At 44.2% G+C, this 26,380-nt stretch overlaps 1 protein-coding gene and 1 long non-coding RNA gene across 2 annotated transcripts; both read right to left on the minus strand.

The window, feature by feature from the left end:
- Nucleotides 1-4,676: 4,676 nt before the first annotated feature.
- IVL (involucrin) lies at nucleotides 4,677-15,229 on the minus strand (the record flags this gene model as incomplete). The annotated part of the gene is made up of 4 exons (XM_081840736.1): nucleotides 4,677-5,832; nucleotides 7,425-7,455; nucleotides 12,455-13,174; nucleotides 15,107-15,229. The coding sequence occupies 4 exons, from the start codon at nucleotides 15,227-15,229 to the stop codon at nucleotides 4,865-4,867; spliced, it is 1,842 nt and encodes a 613-aa protein (XP_081696862.1). The 3' UTR covers nucleotides 4,677-4,864.
- Nucleotides 15,230-19,978: 4,749 nt separating this feature from the next.
- Nucleotides 19,979-22,661, minus strand: LOC309330605. The gene is made up of 3 exons (XR_014151508.1): nucleotides 22,444-22,661; nucleotides 21,772-21,994; nucleotides 19,979-20,569 (listed from the first exon to the last, which is right to left on the minus strand). It is a non-coding gene; the product is annotated as an uncharacterized lncRNA (long non-coding RNA).
- Nucleotides 22,662-26,380: the final 3,719 nt, after the last annotated feature.

Genomic DNA, 26,380 nt, shown 5'->3' on the forward strand with positions numbered 1-26,380 from the left:
ACACAGCCATCAGGGTGAGTTAGCATTGATGGCCTTAGCCTCCATGAACAAGCCTAATGCTCTTCTGGATAGGCACATAGAAAGTTGCCGAATAAAGAATCAATCCATTGGTTTTGGAGCTGGAAAATTCTCAGGCCCACTTGAACATCATGGCTTTTGAACCTGGGACCACGTGCATATAAAGCAGACACTCTACCCTGCAACTGAGCTAAAGATTTTCAACCAACAACACAAGACACTGCCAGGAATTCAGAATTTAATCAGTGGACATTAGGAAGAGCTACAGAGAGAAAAACACACCCAATACACCGAAAGGAAAACATAGAACACTATATATATTCCATGAACAAATCAAGGCCCTTTGGGGGGGTTTGAAGAGAAGAATTTCATGAAGGAGGCAGGGACAAAGGTTGAGGCATCTCGCTCAACAGGAAGGCAACCAGCATACATTTAAATACTGCTTTGTGTTGATGTTGATTCCAATATTCTGAGTACTGAGATTCTAACCAGGAACCCGGATTCTGTTTCCAGGATCAGGGCTAACTTTCTAGTTTTTGCATCAAAGGCCCCGTTAGCAGTTTCTAAAGAGTTCAGCACTTGTACTGGTAAGTAGAACAGCAGGTCTGGCCGCAGCAGCAGGGGACACAGCAACTCTGGTTGCAACAGCAGCCGGGGGAACAGCCACACTGATTGCAGCAGCAGCAGGGGCTGCGACGACAACGGGAACAGCAGCACGGAGAGCAGCGGGACTGGTTGCAGCAGCGGGGGCAGCAGCAGCGGGACTGGGAAGAGCAACAGCAGGGGGAGCAGCCACACCTGGAGCAGCAGGTCAACTTGCGACAACAGCAGGGAGAGCAGCCACATCGAGAACAGCAAGACTGGGAGCAGCAGCATGGAGAGCAGCCACACTTGGAACAGCTCTGACGCTGTGAACAGCAGCAAGGGGAGCAGCCACACTTGGAACAGCAGGAAGACTTTTGACAACAGCAGGGGGAGCAGCCACACTTGGAACAGCAGGAGGACTTTTGACAACAGCAAGGGGAGCAGCCACACTTGGAACAGCAGGAGGACTTTTGACAACAGCAAGGGGAGCAGCCACACTTGGAACAGCAGGAGGACTTTTGACAACAGCAGGGGGAGCAGCCACACTTGGAACAGCAGGAGGACTTTTGACAGCAGCAGGGGGAACAGCCACACTTGGAACAGCAGGAAGACTTTTGGCAGCAGCAGGGGGAACAGCCACACTTGGAACAGCAGGAAGACTTTTGACAGCAGCAGGGGGAACAGCCACACTTGGAACAGCAGGAGGACTTTTGACAACAGCAGGGGGAGCAGCCACACTTGGAACAGCAGGAAGACTTTTGACAGCAGCAGGGGGAGCAGCCACACTTGGAACAGCAGGAAGACTTTTGACAACAGCAGGGGGAGCAGCCACACTTGGAACAGCATTTAGCCTTGTGGCAGCAGCAAGGCGAACAGCCACATTTGGAGCAGCTCTGACCCTGTGAACAGCAGCAAGGGGAGCAGCCACACTTGGAACAGCATTGAGACTTGTTTTGACAACAGGCCATTTTGATGGAACAAAGCTGGAAAAAAGTGAAGAGTTGGTTTCAGTAATCAAACCATGCAGTTCTCACATCCATACATTCATGGAGAAACACAGAGTACATTATGCCTTCAGTATATTCTAATTCCCTGACAATTATCAGAAACTATACTTGAGAACCCTGTTGTTATTTCAGCTGTGGCCTGAGAGCCCAATACACATCAACGTGTGTGTTACTCAAAAGATTATTAAAAAACCTTGAAGTCTAATATTCTAGAGTGCCAATACAGAATTAGGTGAAAATTCAGCCAAAAAAATCTCACAGAGTATTCACACTATCTGGAGAACATTTAACAATAAGGAACGGAATTCTGAAAAGGGATTTATTTGCAAATTCATTCCTCTTACTGAAAAAAAAAAAAATCTCTCTAAGGAATGAAGTGGAATAAAGTCATAAAGAAGAAAACCTGATGGATCTTGTCCTGCAGGTAGTTCCCGTAAATCTACTCAATAACTCTAATTATGGATGTGGTTTTTGTAAGAAGTTTAATGCTATCCAAATAACCAGCAATTAAATTCAAACTTACCTTGTACAGCAGTCGGAACTTGGAAGCACAATGGAGATTCAAGTGAATGAGTGAAGAACTTGGGGAAGGAGGATCTTTTTATACAGGACTAAGGACTCAGCCCCTAGGAAATGAGGCACCGCCAACGAATGGAGACGTTCTTCATTGCTACCCAAAGCACATGTCTATGTGCTGCGCTTTCCATCTCCCAATCCCATGTTCGTTGTGTTGGTTCACATCTTCCACCTCAAGAGACTTTCCCCAAGGTCTATAATTAGAGGCATTTGAGGCTCATCACATTGTAAACCTCATGTCACGCACACACCAGAGGGCACTTGAGAAGGACAGCTTCATGAATTCAAATGCTCAAAAGGAGGGACTGGACTGTTTCATTGGACCCATGCAGCTGAACGTCACCATTGTGACTCAACAGCGTATGATTGCTCGCTAGTTGGTTACACCATCTGAGCTCTCTTGCTAGAGGTCATTCCTTTTAATCTAAATGTTCCAATTAGAAATATGTGTACATTTTTATAAGTCAATAGGAAAAGATGAGATCAACATCTCAAAGACCTCAGGGCACTTTTTCTTCCTCTTTTTGAGTTTTTCCTTTGGAATCTCACATTCCTCCAGCATCCGTAGGCTTGGGAAGATGTTCACAGGTTCATCAGAGCACCTGTGTGTGAAGTTCTCACTCCACCTGAGGTCAAGTCAGCTGTCACCAAAAGGAGCATGTCACCTGCCTTTTTATGTATTTATATATAAAGGACAATTTTTTAAAAGGACAATGGACACTGAATTAAATCTGCCCCCCCCAATATATAAAATCATCTGCTAAAAACTGGAAAAATATTACCTACTATATGTGAATGATTTGAAAAAAAAGATCTGGTCTATAGAAGCAGTTATTAAATTAACTTACTATGAAATTATATATATAAAGAGTCTGAGAGGTTCATGGAAAGTTGGTTTTTTTGTGTTATGTTTTGTAATAATCAGTTTAACTATAGTGCTCAAGAGCCCTGTTTATTGAAGTTTTTAATGCCTGATGTTTTATTGTGTTTTTAATATTCTGTTGGGATCCGCCCATAGTGGCTGGGGAAACCCAGCCAGATGGGTGGGGTATAAATAATAAATTATTATTATTATATTATAACATTATGCTGCTTGCAACCTATTGTATTACTATGGGCATCTGTCCAAATATGAGTTTATTTATCTTCTTGGGTCTAATTAGGCAGCATGGTGTAATGGTTAGAGTGTCAAGACTAGAACCTGGGAGACTAGGATTTAAATCTCCACTTGGCCATGGGGGACAAGGCCAACTGTGACTTTAAGGAAGAATGGGAGCTTTCTACAAATTATCTAAAAAGACAACAAAATGAACTGGACTCCTTGGCAGGTTTTGAATAAACATACACAAATTTAACATGCAGAGAATAATATGTGTAGAGAAATCAGAGAGAGGAGCTGAAGGAAGTCCCTGGTGGGAGGGGGGAGGGAGAGATGGAAGGGGGGTAGGGAAAAAAGGGGGGAATAATGTATGTGATTATACGGTTTGATAATTTGTTATGTTGAAACTGGTTAATAATTTTTTTAATAAATAAATAAATCTCCACTTGGCCCTTGGACCAGTCACTGCCTCTCAGCCTAACAAATCTTATAGAACTGTTGTTGAGGGGGCTTGAGTAATTCTCCTCCTCCCCCAATGGCAACAAGAAGCAGGGATGAAACAAGAAATTCCTACTATGATTTATTCAGATATTATGGTGAAAGACAAAGAAATATAGTCATTCCTCAATCGTGGTGTTGCTCACACTGAGCTCCTCCCCCTTCCCCCTCAACAACAAGACCTTTTTCTATGGTCAGAAGATTGGAAAACTTTTTCTAGGTCAGAAGATTGGAAAACTATTGCCTAACAGAAGGTAGATCAGTTGGGTGTCATTCTAGAGTGAATATTTTCTTTTATGTACAACCCATTGGAGGGGCAGGATTACCTGTGGGGACACTAAGAGTGAAGTGGATGGTGGGGGGGGGGGGAGGCTGGAAAGGTAAATAACTATCAGATTTTGAAAAGTTAGTCACTGGATCAAGATGATCAATTCTGTTGAATTGCACAGTTATCTGAAATCCAAATAAAACCATTTAGTTTATTTAACGAAATAGTTTTAATTTGATTTCAAATAAATGTGCAATTAATTGTTAATGTTCTGAGTTTTATTGTGTCATCACCCCATTTCATGGGTTGAACAAACTGATTTTCTCAATAATGCTCTTGATTGGATAGTGTGGGGGACAATGAAAATGAGTTCATGAAACCAAGAAGATGGTGGCCCCAAAAACTTTGAGTTTGGATGCTGTAACCTATTTAGCTTAGTATTTTCTCCACGGTAACCACAAGCAGTTCTTCAAGGTTTCAGACATAGATTTTTTTCCCTCTGTCCTACCTGGACATGCCAGGGACCTTCTGTATGCAGAGCAGGGGCTCTTCCATTGAGCAATGGGCCTTTCCCCCAGGAAAAGTTTTGTGAAGTACAGAATGAATCAACAACACCATGCACAGCCATGATTCCAGAATTTAATTGTAGGAGTTTTTCCAGAGTTAGAAGGAGACGATCACACCCCAAACACCAGGGAGAAAATAAATGCAGCATATATTTCATGAAAACGTCAAGTCTCCATCACTTAGAAGACATATTGAAGAGAATTACTCTTCAGTTTCATAAAGGAGGGAGGAACATTGAACTCAGCATCAAGACATTGAACTCAGGGAGATGAGCCTAAGAAGGCAACCAGGTGGTTTAAAAATATATAATCCTGATACTATGAGTGTTGAGTTGGCAAGCAGCCAGTGGAATTTTGCTTCTAGGTTCTGGGCTAGCAGGTTGGTTTTTACATCCGCAGTGCCATTACCAATTTCTAAAGAGCTCAGCACTTGTTCTGGAAAGAATTGCATCCAGAGGAGCAGCAGGAGTTGGAGCCACAGCAGCAAGGATAGCAGCAACCCTGGTTGCAACAGCAGCAAGGGGAACAGCAGCATGGTCTGCACTGACAACAGGAGCAACAGCAGGGCTTGGAGCAGCACTGGTTGCAGCAGCAGGGGGAGCAGCAGCAGGACTGGGAACAGCAACAGGGGGAGCAACCACACTTGGAACAGCAGGAGGACTTTTGGCAGCAGCAGGGGGAGCAACCACACTTGGAACAGCAGGAGGACTTTTGGCAGCAGCAGGGGGAGCAACCACACTTGGAACAGCAGGAAGACTTTTGACAACAGCAGGGGGAGCAACCACACTTGGAACAGCAGGAAGACTTTTGGCAGCAGCAGGGGGAGCAGCCACACTTGGAACAGCAGGAAGACTTTTGACAACAGCAGGGGGAGCAACCACACTTGGAACAGCAGGAAGACTTTTGGCAGCAGCAGGGGGAGCAGCCACACTTGGAACAGCAGGAAGACTTTTGACAACAGCAGGGGGAGCAGCCACACTTGGAACAGCAGGAAGACTTTTGACAACAGCAGGGGGAGCAACCACACTTGGAACAGCAGGAAGACTTTTGACAACAGCAGGGGGAACAGCCACACTTGGAACAGCAGGAAGACTTTTGACAACAACAGGGGGAGCAACCACAGCTCTGAGTCTGGGAGCAGCAGCAAGGACAGCACCCACACTTGGAACAGCAGGTTGACTTCTTTTGACAACAGGCCATTTTGATGAAGTGCTGCTGAAAGAAGCAAAGCATTTATTTCTGTAACCGAACCAGCTGATATTTGCACATATGCCATTGGTAATAAGCATGCATTTATGCAATCTAAATGCTTGGGTGCCAGCTTGTGCTGGGTCCCCTCATTATAATCTAAATCCTTGCCAACCATCAGGTACAGAAAACACCAACCATCAAAACTTATTTGACACTCCAGGGTTGCTTGTTTCACATTTGTTTTGCTAGCTGTTTACTGCAAGAGTGTTCAACAATGCCCTAAAGTATGATGTTCTGAGGGGTCAGTACTCACCAATACAAAGGGGACAGAAAAAAGTGACATGAAATTATATGAGTTATATCCTAAGTTAGTCCTCCTCAGAGTACACCCCCTTAGGCCCATTCATTTCAAAGGGTCTACCCTAAATAAACTTTAGTTGTGTTGTTGTTGTTGTTGTTGTTGTTGTTGTTGTTTAGTCGTTTAGTCGTGCCCGACTCTTCGTGACCCCATGGACCAGAGCACGCCAGGCACTTCTGTCTTCCACTGCCTCCCGCAGTTTGGTCAAACTCATGCTGGTAGCTTCAAGAACACTTTCCAACCATCTCATCCTCTGTCGTCCCCTTCTCCTTGTGCCCTCCATCTTTCCCAACATCAGGGTCTTTTCCAGGGAGTCTTCTCTTCTCATGAGGTGGCCAAAGTATTGGAGCCTCAGCTTCACGATCTGTCCTTCCAGTGAGCACTCAGGGCTGATTTCCTTCAGAATGGATAGGTTTGATCTTCTTGCAGTCCATGGGACTCTCAAGAGTCTCCTCCAGCACCATAATTCAAAAGCATCAATTCTTCGGCGACCAGCCTTTTTTATTGTCCAGCTTTCACTTCCGTACATCACTACTGGGAACCACCCTATAAAAGCTTGTAATATAATGTTCCACAACAGGAATGGTAAGATAGAAGTTGTGGTCCAACCACATGTAAAGGGCTACAGGTTCCCCATCCCTCTCCTAGAGTGTTGGCAAGAGCTGTCCAACATCAGCTGAATATTTAGCAAAGAAGAAGAATATTCACATAATATCTGGAGAACATTCTACCATAAAAATGTAGGAAGATCCTGCTGGATCCGTCTAATGGCCCATCTAGTCCAGCATCCTATTCTCACAATGGCCAACCAGATGTCTACGGGAAACCCATAAGCAGGACTTGTGCACAAGAGCACTGTCCACCCTTGGGGGTTTCAGCAACTGGCCTTCAGAAGCATTACTAACTTCAACTGTGGAGGAAGAGCACACACATTATAGCTAGTAGCTGCCCATAGACTTCTCAGACATGGACTGGCCCAGTTCTCTTTGAAAGCCACCCAAGTTGGTGGCCAACATGGCCTGTAAGTAAGGATTCAAAGAAGGGAGCTGGTTGCAAATTCGTTCGCGCTCTTGCAAATAGTGTCCTTGAAAGAAACCAAGCAGAATTAAGCAGCAGAGAGAAGAGAACCTGATGGATCTCATTCTGCAAGTAGTTTCAGCAGATCCACCCAGTAACTTCAGTAGTAGGAACTTCAATGCCTTCCTGGAAGAACTACCACACTAATTTTGCTATTGCCCAGCAATTAGATCCAACTTACCTTGTTCAGCAGTTGTAACTTGTAAGCAGAGCTAATATGCAATTGAATGAATGGAGAGCTCAGGGATGGAGGATCTTTTTATACAGATCTGTGCACCATACCCCTAGGAAATGAGATGTGGCCAATGAACGGACACATTCTTCATAGCCCACCGAAGAACATACCCCAGTGCTGCGCCATTCATCTCCCAATCCCGTGCTCTTTGAGTTTATTCACATCATTCATTACAATAATTTTCCTACGGTATATAATTAGAGGCATTTGATGCTCATCACACTGTGCTCCTTACATCATACACATGCACACCAGAGGGCACTTAAAGCGGATGGTTTGGTGAATATGAGCATGGCGTGAATGGAGCGGAACTTCTCATGTGGTTAAACATCATAATCATCACTCAAAAGCGCATGACTGTTCACACTTTGGTTGGCTGGAGGTCATTCTTTTTAACATAATCACTGCAAAGAGCAAAAGCACATGCATACCCCTATACCACAATGAGAAAGGTGAGGTCAACAGTTCAGAGTTTTTTAAATAATAATAATAATAATAATAATAATAATAATAATAATAATAATAATTTATTTATACCCCACCCATCTGGCTGGGTTTCCCCAGCCACTCTGGGTGGCTTCCAAAAAATATTAAAATACTGTAATACATCAAACATTAAAAGCTTTCCTAAACAAGTACTACTACTTCTTCTTACAACAACTTCTTACAACAAGTACTACTACTACCTAGTTTTTTGGGGGTGGGGGTTCCTCTCCACTAAATAACCTAAGAATGCCATGTTCCTCCAGCAAAAAAATGATGCCTCTGAAGTTGTTGGCATCGCTCAACCTAAGAGCCTGCCACCTAAATCCACCACTATCTAGGACAAGAGTGCAGAGCCTATGGTCCTCCAGATGTTCCTGGACTCCAGCTCCAACCATTCATGACAATCCGGCCTGCTTGTTGGAGTTGATGGGAGCTGGAGTTCAGCAACATCTTGAGGGTCACAGGTTTCACATCCCAATCAATAATGCAGAAGTTGTGCTTTTTTCTTTTTCTTTTTCTTTTTCGGTAAATTGTCCCTGCTTATGGCAATTCCTCTCAAGGGGAACTCAGCTTGACCCCTTCATCCTCTCCTTTTGAAGACTGGATAGGAAGCTGCCTTGTAGTAAGTTGGACACATTGGTCCATCTGAGTACTGACTACATTGACTGGCAATGGCTCTCCAAGGTTTCAAGTAGGGAGTCTCTCCCAGCCCTAACTACAGATGCCATTGGGGACTGAACAGGGGACATTTGGTATGCAAGGCAGATGTTCTACCATGGCAAATATGACCACTTCTGCAACCTCATCCGTACCTATTTTGGCTACTTTGGAACAGGCCCTGTAGCTGATTTTCCTTACCCCAATGCAACAAAATAAAACTTTTACAAATGGGAATGAAATGCATATTTCTAATTCTGCAGCATTTTTTTGGAGACAGGCCAGTGGCACATACTAGATTGGTACATCACTACTAGTGATTTCCTATCTTGAACCAATCTCCTTATGTCTCCTATTAAAAACAACAACAACAACACTCTTTAATTGGCCTTACATAAGCAACCCACCTTTATAGATTAGCTAAAACAAGCCCTGAGTGCCCACTGGAAGGACAGATCCTGATGCTGAGGCTCCAAGACTTTGGCCACCTCATGAGAAAAGAAGACTCCCTGGAAAAGACCCTGATGTTGGGAAAGATGGAGGGCACAAGGAGAAGAGGACGACAGAGGACGAGATGGTGGGACAGTGTTCTCGAAGCTACCAGCATGTGTTTGACCAAACTGCTGGAGGCAGTGGAAGACAGGACTGCCTGGCGTGCTCTGGTCCATGGAGTCATGAAGAGTTGGACACCACTAAATGACTAAACAACAACAAGCTGTGGTCTAAACTACTGAGCCTAGGGCTTGCTGATTGGAAGGTTGGCAGTTCGAATCCCTGCAACAAGGTGAGCTCCCGTTGCTCTCTCCCAGCTCCTGTCAACCTAGCAGTTTGAAAGCACGCCAAAAAGTGCAAGTCCACACCAGCGGGAAGGTAAACGGTGTTGCTTTGCGCTGCTCTGGTTTTGCCAGAAGTGGCTTAATCATGCTGGCAACATGACTCGGAAAAACTGTCTGCGACAAATGCCGGCTCCCTAGGCCTGTAAAGTGAGATGAGTGCCGCAACCCCAGAGTCGTTCGCGACTGGACTTAACTGTCAGGGGTCCTTTACCTTTACCTTTAAGTTAGCAAAAATGTATAGCACAAGTACAAATATCTGCTGGAAATATAAAGAAAAAGAAGGTATCTTTTATCATATGTGGTGGACTTGTACTTTAAGGTAATAAAAGCTTTCTGGGAGATGATATATAATGAAATAAAAAAAAAGTTAAAATAACCTTTGTTTAAAAAAACAGAAGCTTTTCTATTAGGAATTATAGGCAGCGACATTCCAAAGGAGCAGAAAGGACTGTTTGGAACAGCTGGCCAGATGTTATTAGCCCAGAGATGGAAAGAAGACAAGGTCCCTAGCAGAGGAATGGCAAACCAAGCTGATGGACTATGGCAAAACTGACTGGAAAACTCAGAAACCGAGAGGACAAAATTTTTATATAAGAATGGGAAAAAAATTATAAATTATTTAGGAGACCACTGTAAGCAGATGGAAACATTGGCAGGATTTTTATTTTACTTGTAGTTTAACAAATAGCATGGACAATACAGATTGATATAAAAGATAGAGTATGGAAGTATATGCAGTTGTAAATTTTTAAAATGGGATCCCATGGAGGGGATGGGGGGGGGAGTCGTGAGATTCGGAGGAATCTCTGTGTATGGACTTATATTTGGATTTTTATAACTTTGCATTTGAAAAATCAAATAAAACTGATTTCTTTTTTAAAAAAGCATTGACTTGACTATTGTTGGTCCATTAATGTCAATGAGTCTGCTATGAGTAGAACATAGTTTGATACCACTCATGGTTTTGCTCCAGACACACTCAAGTGATTACTGTATCACACACATACCAGAGGGCACTTGGTTTTCTGAATATGAGGGAGAATGGAAATGAACTTCTCATGTGATTGAACATCATAATTGTGAGTTAGGAGGTATAATGACATGAAGTGGTGGGAAGATGGCCTCTGGTCTGAGAAACCAATTTGTCTGTGCATATCGCCAACACCCAGAAGCCTCTGGGTGCTGGTAACAGCCTCTCTAGCCAACAATTCCCATTGACTTTCTTTGCTCGCAGACCTAAATCACAGACTCAGTCATCCCACACGGGTGTACCCCAGTGTGCTTATTTGAAGATTAATCTTCTAACAACCTTCTGATGAAGTCTGTCATTAGCTGAAGGTAGCCTTACAAATCCACAGTCTGAGGACATCATCCAAATGAGGGGTATGAACTGAGTCAAAAAACCCACGTGTCGGATGGCTCTTATTTGCCGTTCTATAGTGGTGCCTCACTTCCTATGAGAAGGGTTCGAGGAGCTGTATAAAAGACGCCTGGTTCTCCAGAGGTCTTCATTCACTTCGTTGGATTCAATCTTCCTTCCTCCTTCCATCACTTTGACAAGGTAAGGTCGTGTTCCAGTAGAGTTAGCTGGAACAACAGTGGCAAAATTGTGGGATAGCTTTTGGGCTCTGTTTCCAACTGGATTCTTGTTCTAATAATTGAGTGGTTCACTGTACTTGAGAAGGCTGTCCAGCTTTTCCATTTTAAAACAGAAAACGTTTGATGCCTTTTATATGTACATTCTAGAGCTAAACAATTGTTTCTCTGCTAAGTTTTTTTTTTCATTTCAGTATTTTGGTGCATGGGTATATTTGAAGTCTTCCAAAACAATTTCACTGGATTTTTTGAGGGTGGGTTGGGATATCTCCAGTAGCCTCTTTCAGCATATATATATATATTAATTTTCTGTACAATGTACCAGAAGTAGCATCCTTCTTGGTGCGGGAAAATATTGATGATCCTTTGTGGACATCCCCAGGCTTTCAGAAGAGCTAAGGTCTTGGGCTAGTGCTTCAACTAAACAGTATTTTCACTGAACTAAGTTTGGGCTATGCTTCGACTAAAGTTTTTCAATGCATGTCTTAAGTTATTTTGCAGAGTAGCTAAAGTCTTGCAAAGAGCTGTGCTCTGAGTAACAGGCATAACAAAAATAATAACTTCATTATTTATACCCCACCCACCTGGCTGGGTTCTCCAGACATTCTGGGCAGCTTACAGAATATCATAAATAATAATAAAGCATCAAACATTGCTACAGGTGTCACATAATGCCCATTCCACATTTGTAAGAACTTAATCCTTTCATGTGGCAGCCGCTACACATTGGAGCTCCCTGCCTACTGATATCAGGCGGACACCCTCATTGTACTCTTTGCAACGTCTGCTAAAAACGTTTTTTGTTTAGACAAGCCTACCCTAGTTAGTGAGACAGTTGGTGCGAGTTTTAATCTGTTGTTATTCTATTGCTATTTTAACTTTTTGGAAAGCCTTATTACTGCCATTCTTCCTAATGATAATTTCATTGTTTTATCTTTTTTTGCAAACTGCTTTGAGGGGTGTGTGTGTGTGTTTTAACAATCTAGCCATGTATGCATTTTGTAAAATGCATAGATATATAAGCAACCGCCACCAAACATTTAGAACTCACTTGCTGCATTATATTAATGAACATGGAGTGAAAGTTATATTTGATAAGCTACCAAATCCTGTTCTTCATAGATTCTATCTTCTGAGTTGCCAATATAAGAAATATTGGTGAGAAACCTTAGGCAGAACTTTATTTATATGGAGTATATGGACACGGCACTCATTCAGACAAGCGATTTGGCTTTTACCAATGTCAGACACAAATAAAGCAGGATCAGATACTTTGGAATGGTCCCACAAGATGTTTCTCTCTTTCCTATAGCTTTATCTCTACTCTGAAAAAATGAGCTGTTCTAACTGCTGTGGCCAAAGTAGCTCCTCCTCCTGCGGCTGTTCCCAGGGCTGCTGCACCCCCTGTTGCTGCAACCAGGGCTCTTGCAGCCAGGGCTGCGGCTGCTCCTGCTGCAACCAGTCTTGCTGTTCCAGGGGCTGCTGCTGCCCCTGCCAGTGCCAGCAGTGCTGCTGTCCCTCCTGCTGCTGCCCCAAGTGCTGCTCCTCTTGCTGTAACCAGTGTGGCTGTTCCAACTGTGGCTGCTCCTCCTGTGGCAGCCAGTGTGGCGGCTCCTCCTGCTGCTGCCAGAAGCCTTGCTGCTGTTCCAAGTGTGGCTGTTCCCCCTGTTGCTGCCAGAAGCCTTCCTGCTGTTCCAAGTGTGGCTGTTCCCCCTGTTGCTGCCAGAAGCCTTCCTGCTGTTCCAAGTGTGGCTGTTCCCCCTGTTGCTGCCAGAAGCCTTCCTGCTGTTCCAAGTGTGGCTGTTCCCCCTGCTGCTGCCAGAAGCCTTCTTGCTGTTCCAAGTGCGGCTGTAGCCCCTGCTGCTGCCAGAAGCCTTCCTGCTGTTCCAAGTGCGGCTGTAGCCCCTGCTGCTGCCAGAAGCCTTCCTGCTGTTCCAAGTGCGGCTGTAGCCCCTGCTGCTGCCAGAAGCCTTCCTGCTGTTCCAAGTGCGGCTGTAGCCCCTGCTGCTGCCAGAAGCCTTCTTGCTGTTCCAAGTGCGGCTGTAGCCCCTGCTGCTGCCAGAAGCCTTCCTGCTGTTCCAAGTGCGGCTGTAGCCCCTGCTGCTGCCAGAAGCCTTCTTGCTGTTCCAAGTGCGGCTGTAGCCCCTGCTGCTGCCAGAAGCCTTCTTGCTGTTCCAAGTGTGGCTGTAGCCCCTGCTGCTGCCAGAAGCCTTCTTGCTGTTCCAAGTGTGGCTGTAGCCCCTGCTGCTGCCCCAAGTCCTCCTGCTGTTCCAAGTGTGGCTGTTCCCCCTGCTGCTGTTCCAAGAGCAGCTGCTCCGTACCCTGTTGCCAGCAGGTTTGCTGTAAGCCCTGCTGCCCCCCCTGCTGCAGCACCAAATCTCCCTGCTGTTCCAAGTGTGGCTGCTCTCCCTGCTGTTGCTCAAAAGGCTCTTCTCAGCAATCAAAGTCCTGCTAAAAGCTGAAGAGCAGATCAGTTTCCTCCATGCCAGCTGCCTGCTAATCAACTCCATGTGACCTCACCAGCCCTACCAAAGCTGATTCCAAGTCCTCTTGATTGACTGCTTTCACAACAACTCCTTAAATGCTTCATAATTTGCACTTCATTCGGTCATTAACATCAAAACTTTGGTTTAAAAAAATCTAATAGTTTATATGTGTCCTTGAAGAGTAACTCTTTTAAGCCTCTTGGGTGTGCAGAATGGTTTTTGCTTCAGATAATTGGCCAGTCTTCTGTTGTCCCTTTTCTTGATTGTCTACACAGGAGTTAATAAAATCTTGAAATCAAAGATGTTACTAAAGTCTTGGTGTGCTTTTTCTCCATTCATCTTTGAACACTCAGTTATCAACATTCTCCTATGTTCTATGGAAGCAGTGGGGAGCCCTTTTCAGCTCAAGGGTCATAGTGCCTTTGGGGTTTCCTTCCGGGGGCCTCATACTAGTGGGGGGCAGAACTGGGGGCCAATGGAGGAGGGGCAAGAAAGGTGAATTTTACCTGTGTGCCATAGACTATTTTCTATGCACATTCACACACATCCTCTATATTCTCCACCTGGTGAATTAAGAGGCATGATCAGAGTTCAGAGGCATGGTAGAATCGGGGGGGGGGGGGGGACTGTGTGCCAAACAAGGCTAGGGTTGAGGACATTAGTTTAATGGCAAACACATCAGTGCAGAGTCGATTCTTGATAGCCACAGTCACAAAGTGAGTTGGGGTGAGTCTTCAGGGCTGCATAGAGAGAGCCACATTCAACCCCTGAGATTCCCATTCCCTCTTCTACAAAATAAGCGCTTGGAGAATTTCACTTCACATAGAAAGGAGGAGGAGGAGGAGGAGGAGGAGGAAAGAGAGAGAAAGAAAAAGGGCAAACACTTTTGTATTCAACCTCACACACTACAAGCAAGCAACCACCAACGGATTATTCCCCAAGGTCATGCGGCCATTAACAGAGGAGGGAATTGTAGTCCCATCCATCATTTAGCCCGAGGTCAGTGTGTGTGTGTGTGTGTGTGTGTGTGTGTGTGTGATGGAGAACAATCTGAAGTATTTTGCCTAAAGACCTTCTCATTCCACCAAAAAGTAGGAAACAATTTCTGCAGAAAATAAGCCCTTTGCACCAAAAATAATTGCTGGACACTTGAAAGCCACACACATTTTTCTTCTTTTTCTTACTACCCACAATGGCTTTGCTCAGCCTCCACAGCTGGAAACAGCAATGTGGAAGCCACAGGAGGGGAGAGGGCTCTCGTGGTCAGGTTTTGCTTTTGGGCTCCCCACTGGTATCTGGTTGTCCACTGTGAGAACAGGATGCTGGGTTGGATGAGTCATAGGCCTTATTCAGCAGCCAAGCTCTCCTTACGTTCTGATGATTGTGTCTTAGAGGAATCATCAAATGCAAAGGTTTTGTTTTACAAAGGCACTAAACCTAGATTCCGGGCATCGCTGACAGAGACACTCACCTTCAAACCATTACTGCTATTGTTGATCCTGCCCTGCCAGTGGAGTTTTCTGCCCTCTGGCTCCCGACACTCCTAATGTCTATTTCTGTAAACCACCAGGTCCTTCAAGTTTTCTGGGAATGGCCTTAGGATGGGAGGCTGCTTGATGAGAGACCTGCCGTAATGGCAGTGATTAGGCAGATTCCATGGGATTCCATGGGATTCCTCATCGACAGTCATATTTGGGAAAAGGGTGTAGCTCTGTGGCAGATCACCTGCTTTTCATGCAGTAGGTCCAAGTTTCGGTCCCTGGCAACTCCAATTAAAGAGTCTAATGTCATGTCACGTTGCCGGCACTGGGATAGACCTAATTCTAAGACTCTGGAGAGCTTCTCCCAAACAGTATGGGCACTACTGAATTAAAGTTCTTCCTAATGTTTAGGTGGAATCTTCTTTCTTGTAGTTTGGAGCAATGGATCCAAACTACAAGAAAGAAGATTCCACCTAAACATTAGGAAGAACTTCCTGACAGTAAGAGCTGTTCGACAGTGGAATTTGCTGCCAAGGAGTGTGGTGGAGTCTCCTTCTTTGGAGGTCTTTAAGCAGAGGCTTGACAACCATATGTCAGGAGTGCTCTGATGGTGTTTCCTGCTTGGCAGGGGGTTGGACTCGATGGCCCTTGTGGTCTATTCCAACTCTATGATTCTATTCTATGAAATGGGCCAATGTGAGACAAGGATATAAGAAAAGCCTGCTGGATCAGGCCAATGGCATCCTTTTCTCACAGTGGCCAACCAGATGCCTAGGAAAAATACACCTGTGATTTCCAGCAAGTGGTATTCAGAAGAATTGCTGCCTCTAACTGTGGAAGCAGATCACAGCCATCATGGTTTTGTTGTTTAGTCGTTTAGTCATGTCTGACTCTTCGTAACCCCATGGACCAGACACGCCAGGCACTCCTGTCTTCTACTGCCTCCCGCAGTTTGGTCAAACTCATGCTGGTAGCTTCGACAACACTGTCCAACCATCTCGTCCTCTGTCATCCCCTTCTCCTTGTGCCCTCCATCTTTCCCAACATCAGGGTCTTTTCCAGGGAGTCTTCTCTTCTCATGAGGTGGCCAAAGTATTGGAGCCTTAGCTTCAGGATCTGTCCTTCCAGTGAGCACTCAGGGCTGATTTCCTTCAGAATGGATAGGTTTGATCTTTTTGCAGTCCATGGGACTCTCAAGAGTCTCCCCCAGCACCACAATTCAAAAGCATCAATTCTTTGGCGATCAGCCTTCTTTATGGTCCACCTTCACTTCCATACACCACTACTGAGAAAACCATAGCTTTTAGTATACGGACCTTTGTTGGCAAGGTGATGTCTCTGCTTTTTAAGATGCTGCCTAGGTTTGTCATTGCCATCATGGTTAGTAGCCATCAGTAGCCCTCTCCTCCATGAATTTCTCTAATCTTAAAAAATGCCTGCTTCTTGGGAGAAAACAGATGACAAACCTAGACAGCATCTTAAAAAAGCAGAGACATCACCTTGCCAACAAAGGTCTATATAGTTAAAGCTATTGTTTTCCCAGCAGTGATGTATGGAAGTGAGAGCTGGACTATAAAGAAGGCTGATCACTGGAGAATTGATGCTTTTGAATTATGGTTGGGCTCCCTCTTTGCTATCCTTCTACCAGCAGGCTATCCTTCTACCTTCCTCTCCAAACAGGCCTTTGAAGTGCAGATGATGTTAATTGCTGGCATGCTGTCAGGGCAAACTGTATTTTAATTGGTGGTTCTAGATGTGTTTTTATATATTTTGACTATCATTTTTAACTAGCTTGCTTTTATGACTTTGTATTTTATAATGATGTTTTAAAATGATGTTGGAAGCTGCCATAGGCACCAATGAGAAGGGGCCCAGGTCTAGGCTTGTCATACATCCAGAAAATTCTGGACATATATGGAAATAAGATGTCTAAAATAGCGAGGGGGCGAGGGGGGGTTGAATTTTAACAGGACATTGGGTGAATTCTTCTCGGCTTCTTCCTCCCTGCCCAGCAGCTCTCAGTGCTGCTCCCCCATGTACATGCCCCTCTCCAAGTACACTGCTACCTTGGTTCTCAAACACCTTGGTTTTCAAACACCTTGGTACTCAAACAACTTGGAACCCAAACACTGCAAACCCAGAAGTAAGTTTTCCGGTTTGCGAATTTTTATGGAAGCCGAACGTGCTCCGTTTTGAGTGTTATGCTTCCTATTTGAGTGTTACGCTTCCGATTTGAGTGCCACACTTCCGTTTTGAGTGTTACGCTGAGGTCCGTCGTTTTTTGCTATTTATTTTGTGTTTTGTTTTTGCGGCTTTTTTGTTTTGTTTTTGTGACTGTGTGCAACCCAGTTCAGCTACTGATTGATTGACAGTGTGACTGCAGTGCATTGTTGATTGCTTTCATTTTATAGATCAATGGTCTCGTTAAATAGTAAAATTCATGTTAAATTGCTGTTTTAGGGGTTGTTTTTAAAAGTCTGGAAAGGATTAATCCATTTTGCATTACTTTCTATGGGAAAGCACGCCTTGGTTTTGGAACGCTTTGGTTTTGGAATGGACTTCCAGAACAGATTAAGTTTGAAAACCAAGTTACTACTTTATTCTGAACATTCTGGTCTGGCTTCCACACCACTTCTAGCCCTTCACTTGGGGGGGGGGGGTGAGGTGTCCCCAGTTTTCCTTCATAAAATTTTGGCTCAACAACTTTGGGGTTGTTGTTGTTATTATTTAAAGTTCAACAATTTCAGTGGTTTCAAAAGACAAACAGACAGATGATAGATAGATAGATATAGATAGATAGATAGATAGATAATTTATTATGGTCAAAGACCATATTTATTGCATAACACAATAAAAACAGCATTCAAAAAGATTAAATATACAATCAGAGCAGATTGCAGCAATAGCTCATGAGTTAAAATTGAGATATATACATACACCAGTACAACTGAGATTTGGGCTACCATAAAGAAATTGACCCTGAGGCACCCCAAAGGGTGACTTCAGGATTTCCCTAGTAAGCTATTTTATTCTAGAGGATGATCTCTGCCTACAAATCTGGGCGCAGAATTTGGCTACCAGCCAGGTCGTCTTGTAATCTTTGCCTAAGAGGAGAGAATTAGGTTTAGACTTGTCTGAAAGATCGGCGAGCCTCTTCAGCAAAGGATCAATCTGGATGCGAGGAAATAGAGATATGTTGCTGGAACGGCTACGTATCTCCCATTTTCTACGATTTTATAATTGGGGATCCCTTGTACAGTCCTGTTGTCTCTCTATGTCCATGATTCAGTGGTTTCCTTAAAAAAAGCTCACTCAACAACATTGAGGATGTCAGGAATTTATTTATTTTTAAAAAAATACGGCAAGCTACCCAGGTATCTTAAGCAACTCCCAATGAAATATTTGGGAGGAAGAGCTCCCCCATGTAGAGAACAATCAGATGTGGAGGGGACCAATCGCAGAACCAAGCACAGCAAAGCTTTGATGGCTGGCAACTCCTGCTACCCTGATGCTGGGAAAGATTGAGGGCACAAGAAGAAGGGGACGGCATGGTGGAAATGACTGGCAGAATCCAAGACCTGGGAGAAGAGTTGGTGGAAGAAGATTGGAAGAAATTTAAAGATTATTTGCAGAAACACTGTAGAATTAATGAATGTTAAAATGATGTTGGACTGGAAATAAGTGGCATTAGCAACAAAAAAGAGTATGCAAAAATGAACTAAAAATTTGGCGAAATTATAGGGTTACAATTTGTTAAGATTTAGAGTTAAGATAAATGAAAGAGGGTAAGGATTTGCTGATTTGAATATCTTAATGGGAATACAAAAAGGGGAGGTGTGAGGAAGTCAAGGAAACAAGTTAATGAGTTCAAAGTTATAAAAAATGATTTGTTTTAACTTTCTTTTTTCTATTTCTCTATTTTTTTCTTTTGTTTTTTGTAGCTTGTATTTTTGTTCGAGAGTGAGATGGTTGGACAGTGTTCTCGAAGCTACAAACATGAGTCTGACCAAACTGCGGGAGGCAGTGGAAGACAGGCGTGCCTGGCGTGCTCTGGTCCAGGGGGTCACGAAGAGTCGGACACAACTAAATGACTAAACAACAGCAACAACTCCTGCTACTGTGGAGACGCAGGAGGAGGAAGCATCCCTGGGCCAGTGGCAGCAGCAGCAGGAAGAGGCTGAGTGCCAGAAAGGAGGAGCTGCCAACCATTGAAGCCACACTGCCACCACATTCGACTCTACCCCCTGGCTCCTCCCAGCACCATGTGCATGTCATGTGTGCATCATTGGGCCCCCCAAACTTCTGCTCAAGTTTGTACCTCTGGAAGCTGCCTTGAATCCTAATATGGGAAGGAAGGAAGGAGATGAGTCAAGCATGGTGGAGATAAGTAGTCCTGGAGTTCTAAACTGGATTTAAGACAGCCTAAGGGATGCGGGTGGTGCTGTGGGTTAAACCACAGAGCCTAGGACTTGCCGATCAGAAGGTTGGCGCTTCGAATCCCCGCGACGGGGTGAGTTCCTGTTGCTCAGTCCCTGCTCCTGCCAACCTAGCAGTTTGAAAGCACATCAAAGTGCAAGTAGATAAATAGGTACCACTCCAGTGGGAAGATAAACAGCGTTTCTGTGCGCTGCGCTGCTTCACCAGAAGCGGCTTAGTCATGCTGGCCACATGACCCAGAAGCTGTACGCCGGCTCCCTCGGGCAATAAAGCGAGATGAGCGCCGCAACCCCAGAGTTGGTCATGACTGGACCTAATGGTCAGGGGTCCCTTTACCTTTACTATTAAATGGTGATTATTAAAATACATAACTAGGGGCTAAATTTCTGAAAGTGAAGTTTTTTCCTAACTTGTTCATCTGAGAAATGGAAACCCTTTTGGATTTAAAATGTAATTGTGGAAAGGACAGCTTCAGGATCAAGGACACCAATACAGTGGATTGCTGCAGAAAAGTCTATTTTTTATTGCATTCTACATATACAATAAAAGCAAGTAAAGAAAAGTTTCAGAATTTGGAATCTGGGGATTTGTCCCGTCTACCAAGAAAGCAGTTGAAAACAGTGTGATAGACTCAAAATGTGATCCTCTCAAATTCATCTCCCCCACCTCCTCTCAGAAGCATTCCAGCAGTTAAAGCAATAGGACAACCTGCGGTAAGATAAATCAGGTAGTGAGACAGAGCTGGACATTTTGCTCAGCGGTATGTTGGAAGGGAAAACAAAACAGCAGGCCTTGAATTTAGTGTTATTGGCAGCAATGTTGATTCCTTCAGCAATTGCAGGTGAAGTGGGGGGACGGGCACACTCCCCTTAGCAGCATTTCTTGCTTGGGACACAACACTGCTGAATTTGAGCACAGCAGCCATGGGACTTGGGAGCACAGCAGGAGTGCATGGATTGCATGGGTGAACAGCACGAGCAGCAGCAGGAATTCATGGACTGGACACCGCTGTACGGCATGTAGCAGTAGACTACTCTGGTTCTTCCATGCCCATGGCAGCTGCAAGAGTCAGAATGGCCACAGCAGCCCATCTTTGTGGAGTGGAAGCAAAGCTGGGGAGAAGAGGAAGAAGAATGGGGCATGTCAGCAAGAAACAACAGCATCCACATGAAATTTGAACTGCATTGAGAATACAACTAGGGCTCTCCTGAATGAGACAGAATGTCAGAACATAGGAAGCTGCCTTAAATGGAGCCAGATCTCCAGTGTTTGAAGCAGGGGTCTTTTCCAGCCCCAACTGGAGATTTTGAGGATCAAACCTAAGACCTTCTGTGTGCAAAGCAGATGCTATGCTACTGAGCTACGGTCCTTGTCCTATGAATAAAGTAAGATGCCTGCTGTATAGCTGTATAGTTACTTATTTCCTTGACATCTGATGGGAGGGCATTCCTACTACCAAGAAGGCCCTCTACCTTGTTCCTTGTATCTTCACTTATTGCAGTGTGGGAACTGCCAGAAGGCCCTTGGATCTGGACTTCAGTGTCTGGGCTGGACGATGGGGGCAGAGACGCTCCTTCAGGTATACAAGGCTGAGGCCATTGAGGGCTTTAAAGCTCAGCACCAACACTTTGAATTGTGCTCAGAAATGTACTGGGAGCCAATGTAGATCCTTCAGGACTGGTGTTATATGGTCCTGGTGGCCACTCCCAGTCACCAGTCTAGTTGCCACATTCTGGATTAGTTGTAGTTTCCGAGTCACCGTCAAAGTTAGCTAGCTCAGTACTGGTTGTGTCTCTCCAGGGTTTCAAGTTGAGAATATCTCCCAGCTTTACCTGGAGATGCTGGGGATTGAAGCCTTGTAAATCAGGTACACTATCACTGAGAAAGATAATTTTACTTCAGGAGGCTGCTTGCTATGTAGGGCAATTAGCTGCCTCTAAGGAGATAAGGAAATTCTCTGGATAAGGCCTCCAGGGAGGCCTTTTCAAAATGGCCAACCCAATTCCCCAATGGGCAAGCCTAGAAGTCAAAGAAATACAGCTTAGGTTTCATAGCTTTCTAGGATGAGAAGGGGACCTTCAATCTCATTGATTCTGTCCAAAATCCCTCCTCAGTGCAGGATCTGTTCATCCAGGATGTTAGGGCAGTATCCTTGATTATTCTAGTTCAGCCTCTGCTTAAATCTCTCCAGTAAAGGAGAAAATAATAATATAAGAAAATAGTCCTGCTAGACCAGGCCAGGCCAAGGCCTCACCTGGTCCAGCATCCTGTTCTCACAGCAACCAACTAAATGCCTCTGAGAGAGTCCACTCACCTTGAACGCAGGTGGGAGATGGTGATTCTGATGAATCCAAGTGTATGACTAGAGATCCCTGGGAGAAGGGGAGCTTTATATATGCTGTCCAGAACACTTATCTCCTAGGAGGTGTGAGGCTCCACCCAAGCATCGCAAACTCTTCATGAACCATGAGGGCACATGTTACATTGCTGTCACCACACCATCTTCCGGTTTATGCTTGTCTTGTCTTAATTCATGTCTATTAAAAAATGATTGTAATCGCTGGCTTAATGACAACCTAATACACAGACCAGCCCCAGAAAAGAGTTTATTGGGGTGTATGGAATTTAATGGCGGGAAATCATGGGTCTTGCCTGGGGCGTTATGGAAGCTGGTTCAATCCTTCCTAGTCGAATTCCAATAAGTGTCTACCACTGCCTCAAAGTTTCCATTGCTTGGTGCTTTAGGGTTTAGGTAACCTCAATTTCTAGATCTCTCTGATGCATTTGCCCAAGGTAGCAAATATCAAAATGGTATAACTGTACAATTAAAAATCAAATGAATATATATATATATATATATATATATATATATATATATATATAATCTAAAACATTTGAAAACATTCAGAATATCTAAAACCAAACCAAACCAAACCAAACCAAACCAAACCAAACCAAACCAAACCAAACCAAACCAAACCCAGACCCTCATTGTTCCACAGTCGTCACCACTGACACCTGTCAGCCACTCAATGTTTATGTGTTGACTGCTACATCAGAAAGTTCTGACCAACATCTTGAGTTGAGGCACCTGTCTGGTCACTAAAAAGGTAAAGGGCCCCTGACAGTTAAGTCCAGTCACGAACGACTCTGGGGAACAGAATTCTGAATCAAGGCTTCTTTGGTATTATCCAGCAGGACTCTCCTTATGCTATTCCTGAATCTGAGGACCCATGCAGTTTTAATATAGAGTGGAACCTCAGTTTTCGAATGTAATCCATTCCAGAAGACTGTTCAACTTCTGAAATGTTCAAAAACTGAAGACTGCATTTCCGGAAGCATTTACGTCCTGAAAACTCAGTACAGAAGCCACGTAGCATGTTCAGCTTCTGAAAAGCATTCAAAAACTGGAGCAGTTACGTCTGAGTTTTTGGCGTTTGAAAGACGAAACGTTCGACTTCCAAGATGCTCTAAAACCGAGGTACCATTGTAGTTGGACATGTTGTTAATTTTGTTGAAGGAAGTGATGGGCTTAGAAACCTACTCTTAGTCCATTGCTTCCTTCACCCAATAAAATGAACTAGCAATGTAGTCTCTTTCTGTGCTAAGGCCATATATAACATTGCCATTATAGCAGTAGAATCTTAAGAGATGGCCAGGGCACTGTCTAGTCCTGTTTCGTTGGATGAATTTCAGTTGGTGTAGTTTGAGGATGTGGAAAAGGCACTTGGATCAGTTCAAGGAACTACCTGCACTCTGGGCCCTTGCCGTTCCTGGCGGATAAAATCTAGCAGGTTGGAAACAGCTGTCTGGGCCAGGAAGGTGGGCAATGCCTCTTTACAAGGGGGGTGGTTCCCACCTGTTTGAAAGAGGCAATGATAAGACTGCTCCTTAAGAAACCATCCCTAGATTCTGAGATCCTAAGCAACTACAGGTCAGTTGCCAGCCTACCTTTCTTGGGCAAGGTTCTTAAACGGGTGGTCACTGACCAGATTCAGGCACTCTTGGAGGAGACTGGTTTTCTAGATCCATTTCAGTCAGGGTTTTGGGTTAGTTTTGCCATACAAACAACCCTGGGGATAGGGGTAATATATCCCTGTTAACCCCCCTTGACTTCTCAGCAGCTATTGATACCATTGACCATAGTATCCTCCTGGAGAGGCTATCCAAGTTGGAGGTGAGTGGCACCACTTTGCAGTGGTTCCAGTCACACTGGGATGGTTGTCTTCAATAGGTGATGCTTGGGGAAGAGTTATTCAGCACCATGGGGCCTTCATTGGGGGTTCCCTCAAAAGTTCAATTCAGTTGCCCCATGTTGTCTCTCTCATTCATTCATATATATATATATATATATATATATGCTTTCGTAGATTTTCACGGGTACAGGAATGCAGGTTTTGGTGTCCTCGGGTGTCTTCCCGTGTAAAAGTTGGGGTGTCTAGGCGACGTTTCAGGATTACGTAACAGGATTACGAAGCTAATCCAAAAGGAAACACCCCCCAAAAACCAAGACACAGAAGAAAACAATGGCATGGCCCTCCTTCCTTATATCAAGGGCACTACAGATAAAATTAGCAAAATCCTCCATAAACACAATATCAAAACAGCCTTTTGCACCAACCAAAAAATAGCCAATATCCTCAGAAACCCCAAGGATAAAATCCAGTTGGAAAACCAAGGGATCTATGAAATACCCTGCAAAGTCTGCCCAGCCACGTACATTGGACAAACAAACAGACGAATAAATGCACGTATCGCAGAACACAAGAATGCCGTCAAAAAAGAAGAAAAAACTTCCTCTCTTTTCCAACACATGAAAGAAACAGGACACGAAATTAATTAATTAATTTTGCAGATTCCAAATTGCTCTTTAACACGGAACATCACCACAAGAGAATAATCATGGAAGCCATCGAGATAGAGAAACACCCTCACAACATGAACAAGCGTGACGACACATCCCGCTTGCCAGACATCTGGAAATTAGCCCTCCCCACAAAAACTGACACCAGATCCAGAGGCACACAGAACGCCAACACCAATCAACCACACCAGACCCAACCCAGACCCTCTCCACAGATGAATTACAGACACCATCCAGTAGCCAATCCATGGTGGCACCTCCGGATGCTGCACCCCCCTGCAATCCCTACACAGATCTGGCTGACACAAGCCACAAAACCACAGCTCGCCCCTATACACGAAGCCAAGCCAGAGCACAACTAAGTACAGTACAGCCATCTTCTCAGGAAAACTCTTCACAAAGTTCAAGAGGTCAAGACACAAAGACTTTAACAACTAATCCACACCTAATGACCCACCTAAGTGGTACTCAGGATATCACTCAAGAAATCACTCAAGATATCTCTCAAGTAATTAAGGAACAAAAGAAGAAAAGGCACACTAGCCTGGGAACTTCCTCTCTGCCCAGAACATTGGAGGCTATACACCACACCCCCTCTACAGTATTTATAGGAACTCAAACACTGAGATCCTGCTCTGTTCCAGTAACAAGAAGCCGAAAGCACCAGCCTGAAGATGACGAGTGAGACCTCGTCGAAACGTCGCCTAGACACCCCAACTTTTACACGGGAAGACACCCGAGGACACCAAAACCTGCATATATATATATATATATATATATATATATATATATATGAATGAACACACACACACACACATATGTATATGTATATGTATATGTATATGTATATGTATATGTATATGTATATGTATATGTATATGTATATGTATATGTATATGTATATGTATATGTATATGTATATGTATGAATGAACTGGCAAACCACTCCAGTATTTTTCCAAGAAAACTCCATGGACATAAAAAGAAGACGCTCTGAGAAAAAAGTGAGAGTTTCTAAGGCATGCTCTGGTTCATGAGGTCACAGAGAGTCGAACACGACTAAGACAACTAAATGACAACATATATATGTAGAGTCATCCAGAGGTTTTGTAGTGTGTTGTCAGCTGTATGCTGAACTCTGGGAATTATAGTTCTGAAATGGGAATCAGGGACCTACTAACAACTCTCAGCCACCTTAACAAATTACAGTTCCTAAGATTATAGTTAACAAACTATAGTTCTGATCCGCTTTCATTTCCCTTGTCTTTCAAGTTGTCTCAGACGGTGTCAGGTGTCTGCCAGCAACTCCCACAGCTGGCTGCCCAGGAATGTACAAAGACAAGGAAATGTTTCTTACCACCTGTTTTTTATTCAGTATTTACGGAGAGAGGCTTTGGAACCCAGCCTCTTGGATAATGGCGTTGTCCTGAGTGAATCTGCCCCACCCCCCGCCACCTCTCCCACTTCCTCATTTGTCATCTCTACGAGTGCTGATGAGTGCCATCTGCCTTTGAGCTAGTTGCTCTTCTACTTTCAAGGCTTGCCGGGTCTGGGAGGGGGGTCTGGAATGCTTTCTAAATACACTGTGTCCATCAGCTGTCATCCTCCTGGTGCTTCCTTCTCCTTCTCCTCCTTTCCCATTATTTCCCAAGTTCCCCCCTCATCTGCCTCTGAGATGTGACCTTCCTCAAACCCCTGTTGTGATTCTGAACTGTCTTCCTCTTCTCTGGAAGAGTCAGGCTGGGGAGGCGGTTTCCACTATTCCACCTCTGCCCAGGGTCCTTAGTTGCAGGGATTTTTGTTTTGTGCTTCTCTTAAAACCATTGTGTCTTTTTTTAAAAAAATAATTTCATTTTAATACATCACATAAAAAAGAAATATGAAGATAAACAAATATCCATCACCTCCTAACAACTAAGAAAACAACAATCACAACAACAACACCAATAACTTAAATAGTGCTCATGATACATTTAACATAAAGACGACTTTTCCTATATAGCTGACTTCACGTCTACTCCTTCTATTGCTCATCCATTATTCACTTCCATATTATAACA

This window comes from Podarcis erhardii (assembly GCF_964252035.2).
Source record: "Podarcis erhardii genome assembly, chromosome: 15".
NCBI lineage: Eukaryota > Metazoa > Chordata > Lepidosauria > Squamata > Lacertidae > Podarcis > Podarcis erhardii.